Source organism: Drosophila rhopaloa, unplaced genomic scaffold, assembly GCF_018152115.1.
Source record: "Drosophila rhopaloa isolate 14029-0021.01 unplaced genomic scaffold, ASM1815211v1 contig_3, whole genome shotgun sequence".
NCBI lineage: Eukaryota > Metazoa > Arthropoda > Insecta > Diptera > Drosophilidae > Drosophila > Drosophila rhopaloa.
In genome coordinates, this window is record NW_025335123.1 from 18,136,585 (window position 1) to 18,161,400 (window position 24,816).

The following is a 24,816-nucleotide window of genomic DNA, read 5'->3' on the forward strand; positions in this document are numbered from 1 at the left end:
TGCTGCGCCTTCGGCCGGTTAAATCCTTTACAGATAGCTCATCTGCCGGTGGGACGGCCGCTTTCGCCCCGATCCGCCGCCCAAGACGCCACCCACATGGGCCAGGCTCACACTCAGTCCGGATTCGTAGGCGGTCTGGGTCTGGGATCGGGTCTCGTTGTTCACCAGCGAGCAGCTGGGCAGGGTGTGGCAGTATCTGCGTAGCTGCTGCTTGAATGCCGCCGTTGTCAACGTGTAGAGCACGGGATTGAGGGCCGAGTTCACAGGCAGCACCAGTACCGCCAACCAGGCGTACAGATCGGGCGAGATCTCACATCCTAAAGAAAGTACAGAATTAATTAAGGGGTGTTCCGGTTCTTTTGCCTTAAAAATTTCACCCGCTTTCCTTACCTGAGAGGGCAGCCACTTTGACCACAATTATGGGCAGCCAGCAGGCGCAATCGGTGGTCACAATGATGGCGAACCTGGGACAGATGAAAAATAGATTTAATTAATAATTAAAATTAATTTGATTTTTAGACCCCTTTTAATAATGTTGATTAAAAGTATTTAACGCAGTGGAGGATACATTTTGGACATTATTTGTGGTTTTTGAAGACAGCATTTTATTTTAACCATTTGTATGTCTAAGAAATGGTCCAATAATGGAATGCCATACCTTGTTGAACTCGTAACAACATTTCCAATCGACTGGCATTCACAGCTGTTTTTTGTAAAATTTTCAAAAATAATCATGATGAAAACCCAAATGCGTTCGGACTTCCCCACAAAATGTATCGAAGAACTCACTTAATTTTGATTTAATTTCAAAGTGTTCTTCATCCAGAAATTGTAAAAACTTTTAATTAAAAAAAAATCATATTCCAATGATTTTAAAGTGTAACTCCAATTTGTAATCTGTTACTGACAAAGGGTATTATTTAATGGAAACTTACCGAGTGGCTACCACATTCTCTCGACCGCTGTGAGTGCTCCTCATCCCGCCACCGGAATCTCGTATCGCCTGCAACATCCTTATGTAGGAAAACAGGATGAAAACCAGTGACAATGTGTTGACGAAGATGAACAGAAGCGCCGAATACTCCCAGCCCTGTAAGTATAATTTTATAATGATCACCCGTAATTGTACAAAGAGTTATTAACCTTCGCATAGGGATCATGGATGTGCAGCGATAAGCAGACACCATTTGTGCCGTAAAAGTGGGTGCCAAAGTAAGGATTGGGAAGTAGTGGAGCCGCTGCCAATCCGAAACTAATTCCCCACAGGAGTAACAGGCGCAGGACAATACTGCAAGATACATTTTAAAATAATGTAATAAAAAGTTATGAAATAAGCAAATAAAATGGTATGAAAAATAAATAAGTCTAACTTATATGGAAGGGGATGTAGTTTTACTTTTGGTCAATACAAATATGATTTCATTAGGAACAAAGTTTATTTGGTAAATACAGTTGTGTGCTTTGACAAATCAACAAAAAAAACTGCAGCTCTCAAAGATTGTTAAAAAGTTATTAAAATAATGGAATAAACAAAACATGTAATGTAAAGAGGCTATATTGTACTAGTGGCAAATGTTTGTGTAGCTAAAATATTGAAGTATAATCTGATTAAGATGACAATGTTTACAAAAGAAGAGTAATGACTGCATAGTGTTGAAATTAATTAATTAGGTGTTTATGTCTAATAATAACGTATACAATTTGTTTACCCTTTATTAGTTAGTAATTTCTTTGTAGCTTAATAGAATTACGTACTAATACCGATGCATTCTTTTGGATTCATGACGTTCTTGCAACTTAATTTTCCTTGCCAATTTACTTACCGAACTTTTTCCGTATCTCGGGGCTTGAGAGGTCTCGTCACAGACATCAGACGATCCCAGGTGACCAGTGTAAGGAGCAACGTCGACGACTGGCAACTGAAGGTGCTGAGGAAGCCTACACGTCGGATACATAATTCACATTAGCATCCCATTAGGGGAAGGGTATTGGGGTGGGTAGTTACGCACCTGCAAAGGCGCAGACACCGCTGTGGCGCCAGGCCTCCTCGTATTTAATGTACTCGCCGCGGAAGCCAATGTCCGCACAGGCAATCAACGTCAGGTAAATGCCCATGAGGAAATCACTGGCGGCCAAATGGCGCAGGTAAAGCGAGTGCTCCACATTGCTCCGCGACTTGTAGAAGTAGCGCCCCAGCAGGACCAATAGGTTGCCCACCACGGCGATTGAAGCCATCACCCAAACACTGCGCAAGATTGGAGATATAATTTATATAATATATAATATATAATTTATACAAAAATTGGAAATTTTTAGTAGTTTGATCTTGCACTTTTGCCACCAGAGACAGATATTCCACCCTCTAATCTACTTGCCATTTTAGTTATTATGATTTTAAATATTGAAATAATAAATAAAAGAAGCTAACTATGTATGTTAATTTCAAATTATATAATACTATATTGTTAATTCCCATATTTGGATCTTTGTACATCCTTTCCTAAATAACGAGATGTTTTTTTGTGTATACATAATAAAAATAGTCAGAATCACTTTATAACCTTGACTCGGACAATTGTCGTTATGCCGCTCCCCATAAATTCGGGCAATTAAAGGAAATTTAAGCGTTCCCCGTGGGGCAACACTTTTGCACGCCTTGTTGTTGTGTTTTGACCTCTGTGTTTTTGTGGCTCGCACAATTGCCAATTGCCCGGGTGTCTCATTATTGCAATTCTGCTGACCGGGGAGGTGTGGCCATGGATGCTTGAGTGGAGCGACGAGACTTGGGCACAAAGCAGAAAGCACAAAGCAGAAAGCACAAAGCACGGAGCACCGAGCACCGAGCACAGCAGCAATATCAGCATGCACAGGAGCAGGAACATCTGAAGCGAGTGCTGACTCTAATTCAATGACAATTATGGACACTGCCATGATGCATATGCTTGGAAGGTAGAGCAGCCTGTAATTTATGCCAGTGCCAAGTGGTGTTCCGCTTCCCATTCATTGCCAACACTCGGTCCTTGATGATGATTGACCACCAGCAGGCTTGACCCAAGTCACAGGCTGCGAAGATGCCAATTTCACTAAATGCATATTAAATTAAAAGGAGTTGCAGCTCCTTCTCCGAATGCCAAAAGCTTAGCCTTTATAATAAGGTTGAAGAATATAGAAACCAAAATAAAAAGGGAAAAAAGGTCTGACGCCATGGGAAGTAAACCTTAATTTTAATAATTTTAGGACTTTCAGTGGGCTTACAAAATGTATTAACGGTGGCGAATAAAGAATAATTTCTGTGAGTGGGGAAGAGGTAAAATTACCTCATACCTTAAACAAAATTAAATGTTTGGGTCAAACAAATTCAAAGCAATTTTAGGTTCACGTACACTCGGCAAATTTATTCTGCAAAATAAATCGGGGTCACCCGATCCGACGAAGGGAAGCCAGCAACAAGGCATTAATGTTGTAAATTTAAGCAAAACATCCCTGGTGCAAGGCAGTTACTTTCTCCTACTTTCTCCATCCGTGCACTACTACTCGTAAATAGAGGCTGGGACTCCAGGTGGCTAATAAATGTGGAGACCAGCCTGAGAGCAACGAAATGAAGACAGCCGGAAAAACGGCAGCCACGCCAACGACTTGAAAACCTAAAGTATTTAATTTTTATGAAAACGTCAACTAAGAATAATGAAATAATGTACTAAGCACAAGAGTAAATTCTCGCTGGCACCGGCATCCTTGCAGCCTCGTATCCTTGTATCCTTGGATCCCATCACCCTTCTCTGTTTGTCTGGCTGTGTATGTGCACATGTTGGTGTTTGCTTTTGGAGATGGGAGATGGAGATGTGGATGGAGATGAAGATGTAGATGTAGATGAAGACGGCGGCATGCAGAGTGTGTGGAAAATGTGTAAAAGGCAAACAAACAAGTCGACAAGGAAGCAACGTAATTTTCATTTTCCACAGGAACACATCCTAGACGACGAACAGGCGATGGCTGGCAGCCAGATAATCACTCAGCAGACTTGATGACAAGTGAGTGCCGGTTGCCTGTTTTCAGTTTCCACTTCCGAGTTCTCTGTTTTCAGTTACCAGTTCCCATTTGTTGATGTGTCTACTTATTTGTCTTGCCAAGTAGCTACTTGGCTAAAATACCAAATACGCAGCAAATTTAAATGTTTAGACGGTGGGTCTAGCCACTTCAAAGGGCCCGAATTCGGGGTGTGAGCCATTGGCACAAGAAATTAGAACAGCGGGCGATTGGCGCCCAACGCGGGGCCAAGTTGCTATGGAGGTTACCATTAATTAAATGATTGTCGTATTACAATTGATCACCTTTGACGGGTCGTGACTCTCATCCATATTAACTTTTCTTTCACAGATTAATCTTTATATTTTTTCTTGAAGAATTTATGAACCCGACACCCATAAATATTTTAGTCTTAACCCTTCATCTTTTAGTTTACCTATGCTAAATAAGAAGGCATATGTTAATGCTTGTTATTTGCCTAATTCCCTTTACTAACTTTGCATAAATTTGTATAATTTGAGAGCGCTCCTGTACTCAGTAGTGGTACTCCTCGTAGGCAAAACAATGCAGTTCCGCCACTCTAATTGCGAGCAATCTCGGTTGAACTTGCAATGGCGGTCTTCGAGGGCCATAATGACAACGATTTAATTGCAGTCTAATGAATGCGATTTACACACAGACTGTTGCTACCTCATGCTACCCGAAAAGCCATCCAGTTAACCAGGCTCTTTTCAAGGGCTCTTAGCTTGATTAAATCGAAATCATGTTATGTACGGGGCTTAGCACTCACCTGCCTCGCAGTATCTGATTGTCCAGGAGGTGCAACTTGCTGCTGATGCCATCGCCATGGGGATCACAGACCCGCACATTCATGGCCGCGCTACACAAATGGAACCACGAGAAGTAACTGCCGGCGACAGATGAAGATGGGATTATATTGCTCATAACCATTACAATTATAGGTTTTTGGGTTATTTGTTTTTTTTGGGGATTCCAACTCACATGTAATCCAGGCTGCTCAGGTTCTTGAGCACCCGCGGATCGAGGGTCTGGAAGCGATTGCCCGTTAGCAGCAGGGAGCTCAGGTTCTCCAGACAGGCGAAGGCGTCCAGGTCGAATCCCTCGATGCGGTTCTCGTTCAAGTGCCTGTGGATGGGAACATGGGGGAAAAAAGGTGAAATGGTTTTAACACGACCAGAACTGCGCGGGTTTATGGGCCACCCCGCATAAAATCCAAGCATTCGGTTCGACTTATTTCTGTGCTTATTTGCATTCAAGATTGGTCGGAGCGAAAGGAGCTTAGGTTCAGGCATCGTTCAGGCTCAAAGTTTCATCATTAAAGTTGGCCCACCGATGCCGATGCCGATGCCGTGGCACGTATCCATCCGTTTCTCTGATGTTTTTCTTGGATATCTCTCTTCTGATTTTTGCCCTGCATGCAAATCATTCCACAGAGGTCGGCCTCTTCAATATGCATTACATGAAAGTCAGTGGAATGTTGGGAGGGACTAAAACTAGCATAAGTTTTTGAGTATAATGAAAAACTGTCAGCTTTTCGGCTCGGCATTCCTCGGCCATGAGCCGACATTGCCCAGCCCACATAGCATTATTGATAAATTAAATTCCTCGGCCAAAGCGAAACTTAAACGGCAATAAATCCAAATGACACTTTCTGCCACAGTCCACCCCCTTTGACACTTTCTCCACTTTCTCTCTGGATCAGGAATCAGAAATCAGAGGGCGGGGTGCGGGGTACGAGGTCTGAGGTCCCGAAGTCCTCTGGTCACGGGTTTTATGGAAGATGGAAGCCAAGTAGAAGGAAAAATCCATCAGAGGTCACAGAAGTGACACTTGTTTGTTCGATGCCCTGTATTTATGACCCGCCAGGGAGTATATTCGAATTTCAGAGGCATTTAGGAAGCAAAAGTAATTTGTAGATAGTTGTTTTAACAAAAGGTTCTTATTCATCAAAATAGAATTTATTAAATTACTTTAGACTAACAATCAGATTCGGGTTCAAATCAAATAGACTAGCTATTCTTTAGAGATATCCCAGGATATTATAAGTCTTACGTAAAAGAATAATAAATTCCTATTTCTTTCTTTTCACCAGTGATATTATTTATACAGCGGAGACTATAGATTTTACAGGGTATTGCGTATGTATTCTTAAAACTCTAGAAAACTTACAATCCTTGTAGATTGCTGAGATTGCAAAAGGTTTCATCTCGTATGTGGGATAATCGATTGCCAGCCAGAAATCTGCAATCGGCAACGGATTGATATATTTATAGAGGTACCCGTATATGAGGGGAGTAACTTCCCCCTCTTTTTTCCCCCAGTTTTCTACTCACAAGTATTTGAGGCGTGGAAAGGGAAAAGTGTTGGCGGCAATGTCCTCGATCTGATTCTCAGCCAAGGACAAAGTGTGCAGATTAAGCAGGGTGCTGGGAAAAATATCTGGATCCAGTCGCTTTAGGTGATTCTCGTTGAGATAGCTACGAACCAAACTATGCGTATTTAAAAAGAGGATTTTATTAAAAGCGGAACTTACAGTACTCCCAAATTCGGTAGATTGGCAAACACCTCGGCTTCAAAGTTCCCAATGCGATTACCGCGCAGGTCCCTTAAACAGAAATATATCTCATTAAGGTGTGTAATTCATTTCCAGACATTTTTCAGACACTCACAGCTCCTGCAGATGCTGCAGATTCCGAAAATTGCTTCGTTTCAGGCTGTGCAAGTGGTTGCGTGCCAAAATTCTGAAACACCCGCCCCAAACCCATCGAAAACATATGAAAAAGATAAAAAATCTCATTTTAATGCTGAAAAGTTGGCAACAAAAGCCGCTGCAATTGCAACCAGCCAGTGAAAAGTCGGCACATATATCTCGATTTTAATTAGCCATTAAGCGCAAGTAACAAACGTGCCCCGAACTCAGGCATCCACATCCCGGAGACACTATTCCCTGGCCCAATTCCCGTACTGCCATCCACTGTCAACCGGACGGAGCAAAGTTTCAGGCCAATGCCAAGTGCAGCTGGTCCTCCGGATTCGGTGGCGCCAAGGATGGAGTACGGAGCTCCTCCTCCTTCTCCTCCTTCTCCTTCTCCTTCTCCACCTCCTCCTCCTCTTCCCCATCTACAATCCGAACAATCCACCATTCACCATCCACCATCCGCCGCAAAAGTGTAACTGAGTTGTTTATGTGTTATTGTGGACCGGCAGGTTTTGTCTATTTTGCAGGGCATGCAAACGGGTATGCGGGTTGGCAAATGGCTTTGCAATTAAACAGTTGGAAATTGTCTTGATTTTCTGCCCAAAAGTACTGATTTTCCGCACCAAAATATCAGTATTTTGACCATAACATTGCAAATAATGGTCTAATAATGGAATGTCATACCTCGTTGAGCTCGTAATTAAATTCCAAATCATATGGCTTTCAAACCTGGACATTTTTATTTTTGACCCATTTTCGGAAAAAAATATGATGTTACCCCTTATGAAAAACGCGAATATTGGCAAAAAAATAATGTTGGCGGATAGTAATGGGGGTCGTTAGATTAGGTCACCAGCTGCACAAAACAGTGTGTCTTTTCGCTGTGCGTCTAATTTTGGCCAAGTTACAACAAAAACACTCTTAAAAAATCGTGTTTTTGCAAAACTCCGTGTCCTGATTTTTCAAAAAAAATTCCTGAATTTTCGCCCAAAAATATCAGGATTTTGGCCATAACAACGAAAATAATGGTCCAATAATGGAATGTCATACCTCGTTGAGCTCGTAATTAAATTGCAAATCATCTGGCATTCAAACCTGGAAAATTTTATTTTTGACCCATTTTCGGAAAAAAATATGATGTTACCCCTTATGAAAAACGCGAATATTGGCAAAAAAATAATGTTGGCGGATAGTAATGGGGGTCGTTAGATTAGGTCACCAGCTGCACAAAACAGTGTGTCTTTTCGCTGTGCGTCTAATTTTGGCCAAGTTACAACAAAAACACTCTTAAAAAATCGTGTTTTTGCAAAACTCCGTGTCCTGATTTTTCAAAAAAAATTCCTGAATTTTCGCCCAAAAATATCAGGATTTTGGCCATAACAACGAAAATAATGGTCCAATAATGGAATGTCATACCTCGTTGAGCTCGTAATTAAATTGCAAATCATCTGGCATTCAAACCTGGAAAATTTTATTTTTGACCCATTTTCGGAAAAAAATATGATGTTACCCCTTATGAAAAACGCGAAAATTGGCCAAAAAAATTTGTTAAAGAAAAGTGATAGGGATTGTTAGATTAGGTCACCAGTTGCACAAAACAGTGTGTCTTTAAGCTGTGCGACTTATTTTGGCCAAGTTACAACAAAATGACCTTTAAAAAATTCACGTTTTTACAAAACTCCCAGTCCTGATTTTTTGCCCAGAAATATCAGTATTTTGGCCATAACAACGAAAATAATGGTCCAATAATGGAATGTCATACCTTGCTGAGCTCGTAATTAAATTCGAAAACATCTGGCATTCAAAACTGGAAATTTTTATTTTTGACCCGTTTTCAGAAAAAAATACGATGTAACCCCTTATTAAAAATGCGAAAATTGGCAAAAAAAAATGTTGGCGGATAGTAATGGGGAATGTTAGATTGGATCACCAGCTGCACAAAACAGTGTGTCTTTTCGCTGTGCCTCTAATTTTGACCAAGTTACGACCAAAAACGCTTGACAATTTTCGTGTTTTTGGCAAAAGTCCTAGTCCTGATTTTCCACCCATTTTAATTTAGAAAGCGTCTCCCTATACAAGTCTTCTATCAATCGTATTATAAATGCTCTTAAGGGGTTTAGGTTCGCTCAGGTTTAATGAGATGTACGTCATGCTCAATAGTTTGTGCAATACCAAATCAAAGGGCGTATAATAGCCGGTAAGTTGACCTTGTTTTGGCCTCTACCGCTTGCTCTTTGTCAGCTGGCGTTGTTATTGTACTTTTCGACTTTGGGGCGGAGGTGGGAAAAGTGGGCGTGGGCGTTGAGCTCCCGCTCGAGTCAATGCACAAAACAAGCTTAAAACTTTTTACCGTCTGTGCTAATATTTTTATGCTTTAAAGATGCGAGGGGAGATGCGAAAAGGGGGGGAAAACAAGAAAGTGGGAAATGGGAAATGGGGAAAGGGAAAAGGGAAAGGGGAAATGGGAAAAGCGCCACAACAATGAGGCAAGAATGCGAAGTGACATTGTCTGTCGATTGGGCAAAAGGTTGGCTTTAATCCGGCAACAATGGGCCCACTTTATGGGGCTACAAAGGCTGACAGCAATGATTGTGATTAGCATCGAATAGTATGGGTGTGTTTTGTGGCCTTTTCTGTTCTGGCCAAATCTCATGTGAGCCCTCCGATATAATCGACCCTCTACGGTTATTGGCAATTACTGGATTTTTGTCATTTAGCACCTCGGGCTGGCCAAAAATAATGACTTTTTATCGCTGCACATCCCTCCGCCCTTCGGAATCCATGGAATGCATTTGTGCTGTGTGGACAAAGTTGTGCAGTGGTAAATTGCGAAAATTTAAGCCAAGTTGCTGTTATTTTTGCCTAATTTGATTTATATCTAATTAGGATTCATGCGCATATACATCGGCAATTGTTTAGCAATTGAACTTTTTATTCAATTATTTTTATTACTACGAATGGCCGGAAGTTCCCTGCAAATCGATGTTATATGTTGATGCAGAAAAATAGTATTTAAGCTGTTTTAACTACTATTTATATTCAGCTCTATGAAAGCTGAAAAATATAGGGTTTATAAATTAAAATTTTAAATATTTGTGTTACCCATTTAAAAATATTTGAAAAATTGTTTAGGCAGTTTGTAATGACAGAATCAATATTAAATAAGCTGAGATGCAGGACACGTATCTGAAGATTAAGCTTGGTGACCCCAAACCAAGTTAACTTGCTTATAAATGGCTAATTAAAGTTCCATCTTCCTTTAATAAATATCTTTAAATTTAATTTATTCAGTTTTGGCGCATTTACAATTAGCTAATATTCATGAACCAACCGGAAAGCGATCATAAATAGGGTGCGAAAAGCGCATAACCGGCGTTAATGAATATCGACTGAACCGATGGCCGATACTTACAGAATCCTCAATTGATTGCCCTCGGGGAAGAAGTGTTCCGGCAGATGCGGTAATTTATTATCGTCCATATAACTGGAAGGACATCGCGGGCATAAGTTGTAGTGGGGTAAAGTATTGAAGAACGCAAAATGAGGTGGAGAAATGAGGGGGGGGAAAAGGGAAAACTGTTAAGTGCACATAAATAATGAGACTTAATTATGAGTTATTGTTGGGAGTGGGTTGGGAGTCGCGATGTCCACGGAAGCATCCGAGATACTCACAGGGTCCTCAGTGGGTTGTCCGCCAGGCGATCGAATGCATGCGAGGCAATCTCGCGGATTGAGCAGAACTTCAGCACTCTGCGGCAGAAAACAAATACAAATACACATAAAAATACAAAAACAGAAACAGAAACAGGCGACTCCAGTGAATAAAACGTAATAAATATGAGATTCAATTGTAAACTTTGCACAATGGGGGCCGGCTAAAAAGTTCCCATAGCAATGGCTCCCATAACTTTTCAGCCCCGGCCACGCCCCCTCATCCCCAAAGGATGAGATACGGATAATAATGCGCTTTGTTTTCCTCGTGTCATTGTTTTCGGCCCAAAACTTCGGGCCTCATTTGTATGAGCAAATACGGGGCACACAAGTTAGACTTGCATTTCGACTTCATTAGGAGTCTAGGGGCCTCTTTTTCCGATGAATTCATTTACAACTTATTCCCAAATTCAATTTTATATTTAAATTCGGAAAGTTCTTGAAGTTTTTCAAGAGATTATCCTTATGACAAATATAATGGAAGCAGGAACACGATCTAATTTTCACCATTTAAATTGATTTCTTCTCCCTGATTTCTATTATGTATATTTATATATTATATATCTATATATTATTATATATCTTAAAGTAAACTGAGTGCACTAATATTTTTAATCCTTCCCAAACTGAAGTGCTGAAACCATTAGCGGCTAAAATACCCAGTTTTAGTGATACAAAAATGTATTGCAGCTCCAATTTGGTTTCCATTTGGCACACTTAATGGCTCAATAAATTTATATTTATCCCTCTGTTTTTGTTTTGCATCTTTGTATGGGCTAGATGTGGGATAAGCGTGTGGACAGAAATGTCAGCCTATTTATAGAAGTAATTGTCTCCTTCATTATTCGCCTGGAATTGGCTAGTGAAGCAATAAAAAACATATCCTCACCCACACTCCAAAAAGTCGAGTCGAGAGTGTGAAAAAGAATCCTGCCCCTGGGCTGAAATGAACATTGTTTTCGGTTTCGAGGCGTCGTTAAAAATTCATTGTCACGAAATCTGCCCACGAAATCGTGTAAAGATAAATGTATGCAATTGAATGACTTGCTGGAAATATCCCTGGGATATACGCGAAATGGAAGGGAAGGCAGTGGAGCAACCGGAATATCCGTGTTGCACCGAAGGTCCTTTGGTTTGTACCCCACCTCCCCACCTCCCCCCCCACCCCACCATTTGCACCCAAAGGAATGTGCATATTGGTAACTCGAGCAAGCAACTAAACTCCGCTTTTGCAAAACTTTTGGATTTAAATTGGAGCTGGGATTGGTTAAAACTTTAACGTCAGCAGAAAACTTGTGAAGCCACTGGTACACAACAAAAAAAAGAGAGTTCATTCTAATAAATATATCTGGAATAAGGTGTCGACATTATACCTAATGTCATTAAAAAGTTTGCAATGAAAGTAAGCTAATGTACATACAGTAAATGCTAACTATTCTACAAAATTATCTTCAAATAAAACTAATTCTTCGTAGAGTTTTTGGTACAAAATCCAAGCCTGCAATAAGTTGAAATCATAAATATTTTTGGAATAAGCTAAATGGGAACACATTTGTGTTCAACTAAATTGTGCAGAGGACTTTAGAGCTTTAAATTTCTCTGAGTGCAGCAAGTACTCCCCCTCGCTGCTTAAATTTATACCTAGATCGTACGTGAGCTTACGAGAAACAAGCCATTCCTTCGAGGACCGTGGATGTCCATCTCCAGGCGACCGGCGATACGACATGCAGCAGCGAGTGGAGGCACGAGTGTCTGTTTTAAGCCGGGCCAGAGTGTCCTTTGGCACAGTGACACATAAACTGCGAGGCATTGAGGGCGGGGGATCCTGGCTTATCCTTCCGGCTGTCTAGTTTGTATGTAATTTGTATGTACGCCAGCGTGTTGGTGTGGCCATCATACCAGTGAAACTGACACAGCGACGACTACTTAAAGGCACCATTAAGGACACAGCATGTCGCTAATATTCAATGCGGTCTGGTCTGGTCTGGACAGGGCTGGTCTGCTCTGTTATGTTATGTCCTGGCTCTCGTCCTGGGCATCACCAACCCCCCCCCTTAAAATTTGAACATCCCACATCGGTTGCAGCCGCCGCAGTCAAAGTCAGCTGCTTGCATTTCCGTTTTAATTAAGAACCCAAAGGAGTGAGGAAGTTTATTTCCAAGAATGAGAAAGGGAAACTCCATTAAACACCCAAGAAACCATAACTTGCTAAATACGATTTTAATGGGTTTCCCCTAAAGTACTTTAGCTTTGATACACTCAAGATATTTAATCCTGAATACTACTAAATTTTAAGATTATTTAGGCTTAAATTATTGTTCCATGGTGCTATTTAAATCTAAAAAGTTTATTTTTGAGAAGTTTTTCACACCCAATAGCTTAGAATTTATCTACCAATAGATTAATTTCTAGAAATATATTTTTTTCGGTGTAGTATATCAACTTACAAGCTCTCCACGTTTGGCAACTCACTAAAGAAGGACTCATGAATATTCTCGAAATTGTTGCCCGTTAGATCACTGAAATTATAAAAGGAATAATGTGTAAATAAAACTGGTAAGCTAAAATATTTATAAATTTGTGTAACGTTAATTACTCCCTCTAAATTATAACTAAAAGTTGGCCATTATTTGCTAAATGTAATAATGTATTGTGGTTAAAAAGTAACAAAAATATATAGAATAAATATAGTACTTATATAGAATAAATATAGTACTTACAGAGTTCCTAGATCGTGCTGCGGCAGTCGTCCTGGAATAACGGTAAGCTGTTGAAATCGGCAGAGGACTTGGTCGCCTCGACAAGGACAGCTAAAGTTCTCGTTGAGCCACACTGAAAGAAACGGGGTTCCCATTAAACTCACGAGAATTTTCTTATGGTAAGTTCACTCGCTTTCTTAGATAAATAATACACTAATTTTGAACCAAGTTGCAGCCCGAACTAATGATTTGTGAAATGACTATTAAGTTAAATGTTTAAAAACTATGTTTAATAATATTTAACAATGAATTTCATGATCCTATCGGATCCATATACATTCGATATCAGAAACTGATACTTACGGCACTCGCCAATCCGGAGGTCGTCGTGTCTGCCGAAGGGTTGTTTCCTGTACAGGTGGTCCCAGTACTTGGCGTCCACCTCGTTCACGCAGTTCACCTCGTCGGAGCCGTCGTCGCAGTCGACGCTCCCATCGCAGTTGGCCCGCTGCGGCACACACTGCGCCGACGTGTTGCAGTGGAAGTAGCCCCCAGGACACTTGTCGCCGGAATCGGGGGCCACGATAACGGATTCGATGGCATCGCCCACGCCCAGCAGCGATATCACCTCGCGAACGGCCGCTTCCGGCTCCTTGACGACCACCATTTCCGTTTCCTTTTCCGTTTCCGGTTTCGTTCCCATTGCCGTTCGCGTTGCGTCTGTTGCCATCCTTGTCGCTCCTTCGGCTCCCGCCGCCGTTGAAGCGAGTGCGAGCAGGATGGAGAGAGTCATGGTGATGTACAGGCGACCTGGAAAGAATCATCATTAGGGATATCGATTACAGTTTTTCTTTTTCTCCATTAATCATCAATTTATGCATTTAAATGTGTTGTAAAATTCGCATGTTAATTTATATTCTAACATAATGTAGATATTATTATCATCAGACTCAACAATTAATGCAATCTATTCAGAAATGCAATACACTTAAGAACAGTTATTATTCAAGCCTGAAACTAGAGAATAAATAGATTAAAATAGCATCCAGGAAGTAATTGGAATTTAAACATTCAAAATGAAAATGCAGAGATCCCAGAACAATTCGTTTAACCCATGGCCAAAGGGAGTCCACAAACGTGGGAGAAATTCAACGCGTCAGAACAAACAGATGTTCTTGGCCTATATGGATCCATAAATTTCTTTAGCAAATGGCTTCGAAATATTTGTTTAACCAATTAAATGGGTTAATTAGCATCCGATTAGCAGAACGGCGAGATGAGAGTGGAGGGAGAAACACTTTTTGGCCTACTGCTCATTGATGTTTCACTTGATAAACTCAACGCGCTCATGAATATATCAGATATATATATACATATGTGGGATATATAGGTTCAACTCAACTTCCCCTGAGGCTGTTTGTCAGTGCATTCATCATTTTTAACGATTGCACTTAATGCGACGCAATTTCCAGCGCCCACATGGAATAGCAATCGATTGGGATATACTAAGTACATATCAATATCTGAAGTTGAAAATTGTAAATTGCAAATATGTAAAATGTGTAATAAAATTGTTTGTAATAAAAATTACGCACAGTACATTTGTGGCCCAATGGCGATGAAATGGCCCGTGAAATCCCCCTCCGTCGGCTGGCAGGACACTTTTTTTGCCACGGCCCCTTAATATAATCCATATCCACATACCACCACATGCCCCTTCCCTTCCCGGAATCCTGTTCCGTTCTTGTTGGGGCTGCGATAACGCATCATCCACATCATCAGCATGACTGGCTGACTTTCTGATGGACACCATCGAAAAAAGCAAAAGGTACCTGCACAAAAAGTATAATTATAATGCGAAAACGGATAAGGTAAACAAATGCAAATCAAATTAAATCGAACCGTGGATATATCAGGCTCAAGAGGAAAAGGGGACTGGCGAAGTTTGTGTACTCTATGGCACTCTACAAAAAATGGTTGATTTAATTATGCAGTGGATCCTTAAGGATATAATAAATATACAAACATGCGTAGATCTAAGAGGTAAAAAAATATACATATTTTAACATAATACCATAGTTGAAGTATTAAAATATCAGGTTTTTTTTTTAATTATTGGTTATTTTAAAGGAGTGGTCCTTTTATTTTAATTCTTTATCAATTTTATTTGAATTCTTTATCAATGAATAAAAACTTAAAATGTGTTCCATATCTTATCCTTATTCGATACTAAATAAAAGTGTTATTTTTGTTAGTTTAATTGAGTTTGTAAAGAATAGAAAATTGAATGCTAAATTTAAAAATTAATAGAAAAGAGAAAGAGGTTTTAAGTATTCAGAAAATTAAAGTAAGATGCAATTTTGTATACTTAGAGTTTCTAAGAGAACTTATTTCTCCTAACAAAATGGGAACAAAAGAGCCTTTGATGATTTCCTTAAAAAACATATTTGTAGATCGACAAATGGAAAATTCTTGGCGTTCGAGAATATATGGTCTGCAACCCCGGATAAACAAGGATGCTGATGGGCGATGGCATTACAGGTCATAACTCAGGCGGCGGCGAAGACAACGGATTGCAATTACGGATGGAGACGGAGGACCAGGACAACGACCACTGCCATGCAATGGAAATGGAAATGATGAGCAGGGGCTGCGACTCCATAAAATTGTAATTAAGCGCGGCATCCGAGGCGGGGATCCAAAAGCAAGGACAAGGACAAGGACATTGCGCATTTGACACGTGTTGCTAATGTGCATGGTGATAAGGGGGCATGGGGTTAAGGGATTGGAATAGGGATTGGCATTGATATTGGGATGGGGATGGTGATGAGGATGAGGATACCGACACCTCGGAGCATCAGCCTCCCATGCAATCCAATCCAATCCAATCCAAGCCAAGCCAACCCAAGCCAACCCGATCCCCCCGTAAACCCGACGAATGCCGATGGCGTATCAACGTTTTGTCAACACATTTGCGGCAAATTGAAATGTTTGATGTGTGCGGCTTGGACTCGTCTGGCTACTGCCATGATTGATGAGCCAGATGCCCCAGCAAGGGGCATCCCCTCCTCCAGAATGCATCCAGAGGCAGCTGCAAAAACGCTCCCATCGGAAAATATACTTTTACTCATAAATTCCCATTGAGCCACTCAAAGGGTTGCACTCCCATCGATCCAGGAATTTACACGGAACAAAGAACAAAGCATCGGATATCCCCAATAATTCCAGTGCAAAAACTTGAAACAAAAATTTTAAATGGATGTATTTTGGAGAGGGTTAAAAGCTTGCATTCCGAATAATCAAACATTTTTTAGACTAAAATCCTTGTACACAGGCAAACCAAGCCTATGCAGTGAAAGAAAAAAGGCAATAAATAAATTAAAGAAAATACAATAAAATGTTTTATTCCTGCTGTCCCATTATTCAATCCAATTTTATATTCCAAAAAACTAAGTAAGAAATCAAGATTGAAATGTATAAAGTAAATGGAAGGTAAACCCTCTAACCATTATATAGGAATAATACCTTTTTCTCACTGTACAAGCACACCCAAACAAACACTTTACCCAACCACCCTCAAAATTGACTCGGATTTGTTTATCCAGTCTGACCCTTGTCCTTCCCCAGCTTTTTTCACCTGTTGTGGCCTAGAAAGTGGCCTCAAGAGGTAAAAGTTCCGAGACTTTTGGGTGGGGACAGCAATTAAAACAAACGAAAGCCTCTAATAGGAACTCACGAAAATAGAAGTCAATTGTGCCCAACGGGTAAGTAAACAAATTGTCTGCAGTTCGATGTCCGCTGTCCATTATTCGAGATTCTCGCTGTCCGCTTTTGATGTCCGCCGATCAATATATATTAGGTCATCCGATGATTAAGAGTTCTTAATACCTAATAGCGAGCTACCAAGCTTATAATTATTAATAAACTGAACCATTTAAAATGGTTTAGTAGATATGTTATTAATACAAAAAATATTTAAAGACAACATTACTAAATATAAAAATATACATATTATAAGTGATACAGCTCAAATTAAACTTTAAGCAATATATTTATGTATTTCTTAATAATTCTTACTGCCAAACTATTTTAAAACCCCCAAAAAAATTTTTTAAGGTTTTTAATTGGTTATCATTAAAATTGGCATTACAAAAGTGTTCAATTTTTTTCAAATGAGTATACAACATAGGTACAGGTAAATATTTTGTTTTATGATTTCCACCCTCACTCTTAAACGATTGGGATCTGATTTATCTGCAAACAAACTGCGCTGGGCAACATATTAAATGGATTCGGAATTGAAATAAGCGGATCTCTGTCCATTACGACATGTACTAAAAACAGCTGAGAAATTCCAAAAGTTTTATTCACTCCACGCCGTTCGACTGTTTAGATTCAAACGGATGGATGCCGAGTTCGATTTTCGGTATTGGAATGGAATTTTTATACTCACCAAAATGGGAAACATAAACAGAGCAAACCGAGAAAAGTTTTCGGCTAACAACAAAGTTGTAAACAAGAATCTGACTGGGCGGGCCCCAAAAAACAAAAGAAATAATATGAAAGAATTATAAAAACAGAACCCAGTGATAAACAGAAAAGGCTGCTCAAGTGCCCATTTGCAACGAGTTAAATATATATATATATATTTATCAGCCGGTCTATATATACACACCGACTAAATCGTGCAAATATCTGACGGAGTTTTATTTTTAAAGAGTCTGCGGAAAAGGCCAAACAAATGCAATTGGCCTGTGGGTTAATGTTAATTGTGGGACCATCCCATTCAAGGGATTCATTTGGGTGTACCACACTTAATTACTCGATGGAAATTAATCATTTCATCGCTTTTTCGGATATGTATGTAGCTTTTCCCCCGCTCCAGATCTAATGATTAGGAATGGTGGGTGGTATTTGTCAATAGAATAGTTCGGCTGTTTGAACTGCCGCTGACAGAAGCCGCAAGAGGCCCAGATACAAATGGAAATAAATGCGATGCGAAATGGTTAATGCCCATGCGTTTGCTTCTGATGGGTCAGAGGTCATGTGACACACGGACAGGGGAAGTCCCGGCGAAATTAAGCGGTTTCAGGGCTGCCTTTTTTGGTGCACTGAGACAAAAAAAATCTTAGAAATTGTTGCAAAATGAATTTAGCACAGAAGTAAAAGGGGAAACGTTGTTTTTATTTTCCAACTATTCATCATCTTAAAAGCTATGGCAAAGCAAAAAAGCTAATAGAAGGCAAATAATATTATTCATGCACTGAAAATTTTCTATAAATCCTGTTTTTTGATATAACATATGGTTATTAAAAATATTTTATAAAAATTTAATTTTAATCACTAAACAATAGCTTCAAATGTAAGGAGGTGTCTGCCAGTTTACACCACTTAATAAATATTTTTTCTCTGTGCACCTCGCGTCGGATTTGCCTTATTGCTTATATTTTCCTTCCTTTTTTATCTGTCCTTCTCAGTTAGGCTTCAATCAGGGAATTACGCTAGCCATTTTTCATTTTTCCACTTGGGAGGGTCAGAGGTCACATCACTCGCACAAACACACACACACACACGTCAACACATATGTAAATAACGTTGTTTTATCGTGTATTCCTATTTGTTTTACCAAAAAAAAAAACAGTCTGATTACTGTCCCTTTTTTTGACCTACATAGATTTAAGAGAGAAAAAAGATTGGCATAATATTAATTAGATGTGCTTTTTTTGCAGTAAATATATTCCCAAGAGAACTTTCATTTCGATTTATACTTTAGTTATTTCGTCATCTTAAAAACATATAATCGAATTTTGTTATACAATTAATTTAAAAAAAAGTTCACAACAGAAGTAAACAAAATTAAAGCCAAATAAAATTGAAATTCGTTTAAAAAAATGATTTAAGAAATGTATTAATCAAAATAACGTCACAAAAAAATATTTTTTAATTAGTTAAAGTTAATTGCTAAAATAGGGGAATGCCCCAAATGTTTCCAAGCGATATTTCGCTCACGAACTAAGTTTAACATACGATCACGTATCGATGTATCTGTATCTATGACTTAAGTCCGGCATCGATTTCACAACAACAAAAAAGTACTTGTTGCTGAACAAAAGACGTAAGCTTGTAGTTTTGTTCGAAAACATTTACATACATTTATTGGCTCTTTCAGCCAATATTGAACACCGAGAATGGAGCAGGACCACTACATGATTCTGGGATTGGCCCCGTCGGCCACCGGCGAGGATATCGTAAAGGCCTACAGGCGGATGGCCATTATTTATCACCCGGATAAGAATGGCCACCCCCAAACGGAGGAGTATTTCAAGAAGATTAAGCTGGCGTTTGAAGTTCTTTCCGACGAGGACAGAAGGGCGAAGTACGATCTCAGTTTAAGGAACCGTAATAAAAGGCCTGCCGGAACCCACAACTACCAACAAAACGATCAGGCGGAAGCCCCGGATTTTCTTCCAGCAATTTGCGCCATTGGCGGTATTTTGGTGGGTGCCTTTATGGGATTTAGTGCTTTCAGGGCTTTCAACGGATCGAACCAGAATTAAGTGCAATCGACTTCCATGCACTGAAAATATCAAAATTGTACATTGGGTGTGAGCAATAATATATACATAGTTTCGGCTACATCTCATTTAGTTATAGATCAGGCGAATTTAAACAACATCATATTGGCTTATTGATATGAAAATAGCAAAATTACAACTGTGTATATTATTTTTAAAATTCAAGGCTTGTAAAATATAAATAAGTTTTTTAATTCGAGGTGTCTTTATCAACTTATTTCTCTTTAACATTTTCAAAAACAACATCATGAAATATTCTTGATTGAAACATTTTTCACTTTACGACTGAGGAGGAATTGTCACTCCCAATTTTCTCAAAGTTAATTGTCAACTCCAGTTTAAAAAACACACAACCATTTCCTAGGACCAAATAGTGTAGACTACATTATGCTGAATCTGAGATATGCTCGGAATATATGATTCAAGTTGGACCAAAAGTTTCTAAAGTTATTTGGTGCGAAAAGTTTGCGAATGGCAAGGAAAACTTTATTGAATGCCGATTTAACTTAATTCTTTTCGATGGTTCATTGATATTGCTTTATTTTGGAAATTAATTTATTTGCTAACTTATAATAGCAAGAAAAGCTAGTTAGCTAGCGCACAAAATTCAAGTCCAGAACAGTCTTGAGGAAATAGTTAAAGAAAACCATTTTGCTTTTACTCTGACTAATGGATATTTGAGTAGTTCTAAAATTTAATAATGTTTTTTTCTTTAAACAAAAAGTTTAAATGTTTAAACATGTCGTACAGAGATTTGAGTAACTTTCTAATAAATCCAATAAAACAGAACCCAACTCTTATCGAATGCCATTCCATTTCCTTTGAAGGCTAAATGTGTACTCACTTCATTAGCGAGTTGCCTATTTTCGACAGGACCTCTGATCCCTGGGGATTACATTTCGCCACCCAAACTGGGGATTCGAATCATTCGCACTTCAATTATACGAGAGTTCCATACGCCCCCGCCCCGCCCACTGGCAATCACTTTCATTTCGGGGGATTCCCCGCCCTAGTTGTTTTTCCATTTCGGCAATCACTCAGACCGTTTCACATGTCCGATTCGGATGCGGAGCAAGATGCTCTCGCCTTTACGGCTGAACACTCCACTTCCGGGTGAACGTGCACCCTAATGAGGCATAACCGTTATGGCGGGCACTGTCATCGCCAGGCTGTCATCATTGCCGCTGCCACGGACAATTCAATTATGCGACGCCTCCGAAAAAATAGCACCACAAAATTATATGGATTACTTGATCAACTTAAAAGCTCCGCTGGACCCAATGCTCCAATGCTCCGAAACCCGATAGCGGGCCTTCAATTCATTGGCCCTCTGGACATCGGTTCATTCGGCGTCGATTAGCGTCCGCCGGATAATGATGTGGATCCGGAATGGGATCCGAGAACGTGGATGCCCATACAGATGCTGTGGAGTATTTTGGCACTCGGAGAAACAGACTCGCACTAATTAATTAACAGAGGTCCTATTAAACATACAGTTTATAGGTTTAAAACCTAGTTTGTAGTCTTTGTTATCATTTAAATATATATATTTCAAATAAAAGAACCTATTATGTTTAATGTTATCCTAAGGTTTTAAAATGCATTCAAGGAAATAAAACCATTTTTTTCAATTATGAAAATTGTTCCTCGTAGTTAAAACACTTTTTAAATAATAATCAAGAATCCCTTTAAAAATGACTACCTTTAACATTCAATTTTTAATTTTGTTTTATTTTTGAAACTAGGATCATGTTAAACGACTCTTGATAAGCTTTACAGAATTAAAAATATATTTGTTCGAGTGTGGGGCTAGGATGTAAATGGATCCGCTGAAGAGCACCCACACGCGGAGCAGTTGAAATTGTATAGCCCCTGCCCATAAATAACGATTGCTGGCCGTATTCAAATTACCTAAAAGCGAAATATCAGAGTTGGGTGTGAATGGATATATGACAATGAGGGGGAGGGGGGACCCCTCAAGCCTCCGCCCCCGAGCAGATATTGCCATATTTTCGGGGTGAACTTGGCCGCCGGCGACAAGTTCTTAAGTGGAAAATCGCTGGACCGACTTGCACTTACGTTTCACATACTCCCATAGTTTTTGTTTTTGGGTGCCTTTGGGTCATGGGAAATCGGGGAAAATGGGGGCGGGAAAATGGAGGCGGGAAACTGGAGCAAGTGGGCGGCAGCATCGCACATTTTCACTTTTCTTTTTGGCTGCCTGAGTTACAATTTGTTTTTTCCGCTTATCCGGAAATTGTCAGGTATTTTTTTAGCTTAAGCTTTGTAACTAGGATTAAGTTTTACGAAAGGTGCGCAACGTTTTTGTGTTATTTTTAGAATTAACATTGGGCCGTTGGTTAACTAGCATTTTACATTTTTCTCCTTCTTTAAAATCATGACGTAATCCCTTTGGCGCCAACAAAAAAGTTTAATTTACATTAATGAGTAGGTTTTTAAATGGCATAGAGAAAGAATTTGTGTGGTTTCTTTAAGACTTAATAAAATTATTTTTAATGGAAACATACAACATTTTACTATTATTTCTGCAGACATAGTTATACAGCATTTTAAATTAAGTGTTTGATTTTATTTGGCTGTTGGTTAATGGTTTAGAACTACGTCACATAACCGTGTTCCAAATTATATTATTATCAAATGAAACTAAAATTTATGAACGATAAAATATCAATAGAAAAAGTCATAAAAATCCTTTGAAAATAGTTTTCTTAAACAAGAAGACAGCATCATTCTTAAAACACAATACTTAATATCCCAAAAATGGCTATTATGCTCAACAAAAATGCCAACATTTAAACACAAAAACCGTACTAAATACCCCGACTAAGTAATCTGGCAGCTAAGCTACCTAATAATTACCCAAAGCAGCTTATACAAATAGTTTCTCCACAAGGATTTCGGGGCCAACATTTAATAGAACTTCAGGGGAATAAATGAGACAATCTGCGCCGCATAATTGACACATTCCACTTGTTTTTCGTGTGGTATTAAAAGGTGTGTGGTGGGAGAGGGGGGTAGGGTGAAGGGGGGCTATAGGAATAATCCGTGTGGTGGCCATGGTGCTATATGCTATATAGACTGTCTGGTCGGATTTGTCTAAGCTGCCAACGCAGTTACAACTAATAACAGAACTTTTGGGCATTCCGGCGTTGTAGGGTCAGCGCCCATTTTTCTGACCGCAGGAACCGCAAGGATCCTGGTCCACCCTAGGCCACCCTAAACCCCCCACCAGAATCACCACTATTCCCACCTCACCGGAGCTCATCCTTGGCCCAACCATTTGCAATTCATTCGGGCCCATAAATCTAAACGGCACCACGCACTTACACTTAATGACATTTTATTACAAAAATTTAACACAAACCCATCGACGGAGATAGAGATAGAAATAGATATGGCCGGCAGCGGGGAGTGGGAGCGAGCGAGAGGGCGCTAGCATCCAGTCGTTGGGGCGTCTGCTCCATTTTAATAACATAAATTAATATGCAAATTGGAACAGAATTTTAATTGAAAATCGGTTTGGTAAAAATACATTTTGGTCAGGGGGTTTTTGGTATATTTTCGAAGTGCCAAACTGTATTCATGTCAATCATCGAAATTTTGATTGGATTCCGTAGTTTCTTTGGCATAATCCAAATACTTGGCTTACTTTTAATTTTACTGCCTAAGTAATTCTCAACATTGTATCATTTTTGTATTACAATATTGATTTGTACTTATCCTTTTTTTAGATTTGTTGCAAAGAAATGTTTCTGTCAGAGAAAGCCCGTATTATTATGCACCTAGAATCCAGAAATAAAACATCTTCATGCCCTTTAAACTTTGTCAAGCACTCAGCTCTTTCCTCACATTCTGCAACTTTTCTGAGAAAAAAACTTTTGTACTTACTTCTGTTAAAAAGAATAATGTACATATCTTGTTAGTTTTACTTTTCAAATGAAGGCTTATGAATCTCTGATTTTAATCTCAGAATATATGTATAAATTATTTATAGTTTAATTGCATTTACAGGAATTTAAGCCCGCATTTATTTATTATACTCAATTAAACTTGTTTGCCAACTATCTAATGAATAGTGTTCTTAGTTTTTTTTAAATGTCTTTTCTCTTGTCTTATTTTATGTCAATTTGTATTATAACAAACCTAGTTATTATAATTCTTGTCATACCGTGTAGTCTCTGTTAAATGAATTCCCTAAAATCACACATTGTATTTAGAAATCTTCTTGATATTCCTCTTGGAATTGCCAATTATCCCACCTCACAATCTGAAAATCCCCGACACTCGCAGTTCTACAGATGGCCAATATCTTGGCCGGGTTTGTTATTTCGATTCGCGTTAAACTGCCACACAAACATTGCGGATCAAGTAGATAAAAACATATACTCATGGATAACTTGTGGGATATCTGGCATCTATAACTGCATCGATAAATATACAAGACGGGGCACTGAAAACAAAAGGGGATTGTTTATTTTTCCGGGACGTACGCATGATCGCTATTGACATCCAGGGAGTTCTCCTCACTGCCACCGTTTTATCGGGCAATAAACAATATTTAATTATAGACTTCGATGGGCACAGCACAGGAAAAAAAATAAAACTTCGCCGCACTTCGATGTGAGATCGTTCCGGGGAACCGATCCGCAGATATGTATATATCCACTGGATATGGCCGAACCGATTTTTGGTCCGCAGCGCCGCGCGTTCGCTGCCAACGATAACAAACAACTGAGCTGAAAACAGCCGAGCGCCTGCAACATGTGGCATGCGGCTTTGCCAGGTGCCCCGCCCACTTTCCACCCGGCCGCCCAGCCACCACCCACCGCACTCATTCACCGAACCGGCTGGCGATTTATGAATGAAAAGCCCAAAGCTCAGCTGAGTTCCCCAAGTTCAAGGTGAAAAGCACTCGGCGGAAAAGCGCGCCGGAAAAGCTCAGGAATGGGGAAAACAACAACTGTCCTTTCAAATCGAATCGACATTTAACTCAATTTACACATTAAATGACCAATTAATGAGGATTAAGTCCTTTAGTTGTTATTTAGTCTTTTAGTTGTGCAAC

The 24,816-nt window shown here is 39.6% G+C and overlaps 2 protein-coding genes across 2 annotated transcripts; one reads left to right on the top strand and one right to left on the bottom strand.

The window, feature by feature from the left end:
* LOC108045266 (relaxin receptor 2) lies at positions 1-24,454 on the bottom strand. The gene is made up of 18 exons (XM_017124539.2): positions 24,242-24,454; positions 13,519-13,965; positions 13,177-13,288; positions 12,904-12,975; positions 10,418-10,495; positions 10,158-10,229; positions 6,717-6,788; positions 6,581-6,652; positions 6,381-6,524; positions 6,217-6,288; positions 5,029-5,172; positions 4,817-4,933; positions 2,010-2,245; positions 1,824-1,938; positions 1,144-1,288; positions 936-1,090; positions 391-464; positions 1-317 (listed from the first exon to the last, which is right to left on the bottom strand). Exons 1-18 carry the CDS (start codon positions 24,258-24,260, stop codon positions 28-30), a joined length of 2,436 nt encoding a protein of 811 aa, XP_016980028.1. The 5' UTR covers positions 24,261-24,454; the 3' UTR covers positions 1-27.
* LOC108045268 (dnaJ homolog subfamily B member 4-like) lies at positions 19,189-19,929 on the top strand. Its single transcript, XM_017124542.1, has 2 exons — positions 19,189-19,270; positions 19,325-19,929. Exon 2 carries the CDS (start codon positions 19,344-19,346, stop codon positions 19,710-19,712), a length of 369 nt encoding a protein of 122 aa, XP_016980031.1. The 5' UTR covers positions 19,189-19,270; positions 19,325-19,343; the 3' UTR covers positions 19,713-19,929.
* Positions 24,455-24,816: the final 362 nt, after the last annotated feature.

What these genes read in the sequence shown, in the direction of transcription:
- LOC108045268 (XM_017124542.1), top strand. Translation starts at nt 19,344, where the DNA reads ATGGAGCAGGACCACTACATGATTCTGGGATTGGCCCCGTCGGCCACC.
- LOC108045266 (XM_017124539.2), bottom strand. An exon ending in TTGCCAAACGTGGAGAGCTT is followed by an intron (nt 10,496 to 12,903) that starts GTAAGTTGATAT and finishes TTTCTGCCGCAG; the next exon opens with AGTGCTGAAGTTCTGCTCAA. An exon ending in CTACCGAATTTGGGAGTACT is followed by an intron (nt 6,525 to 6,580) that starts GTAAGTTCCGCT and finishes TTTGGTTCGTAG; the next exon opens with CTATCTCAACGAGAATCACC.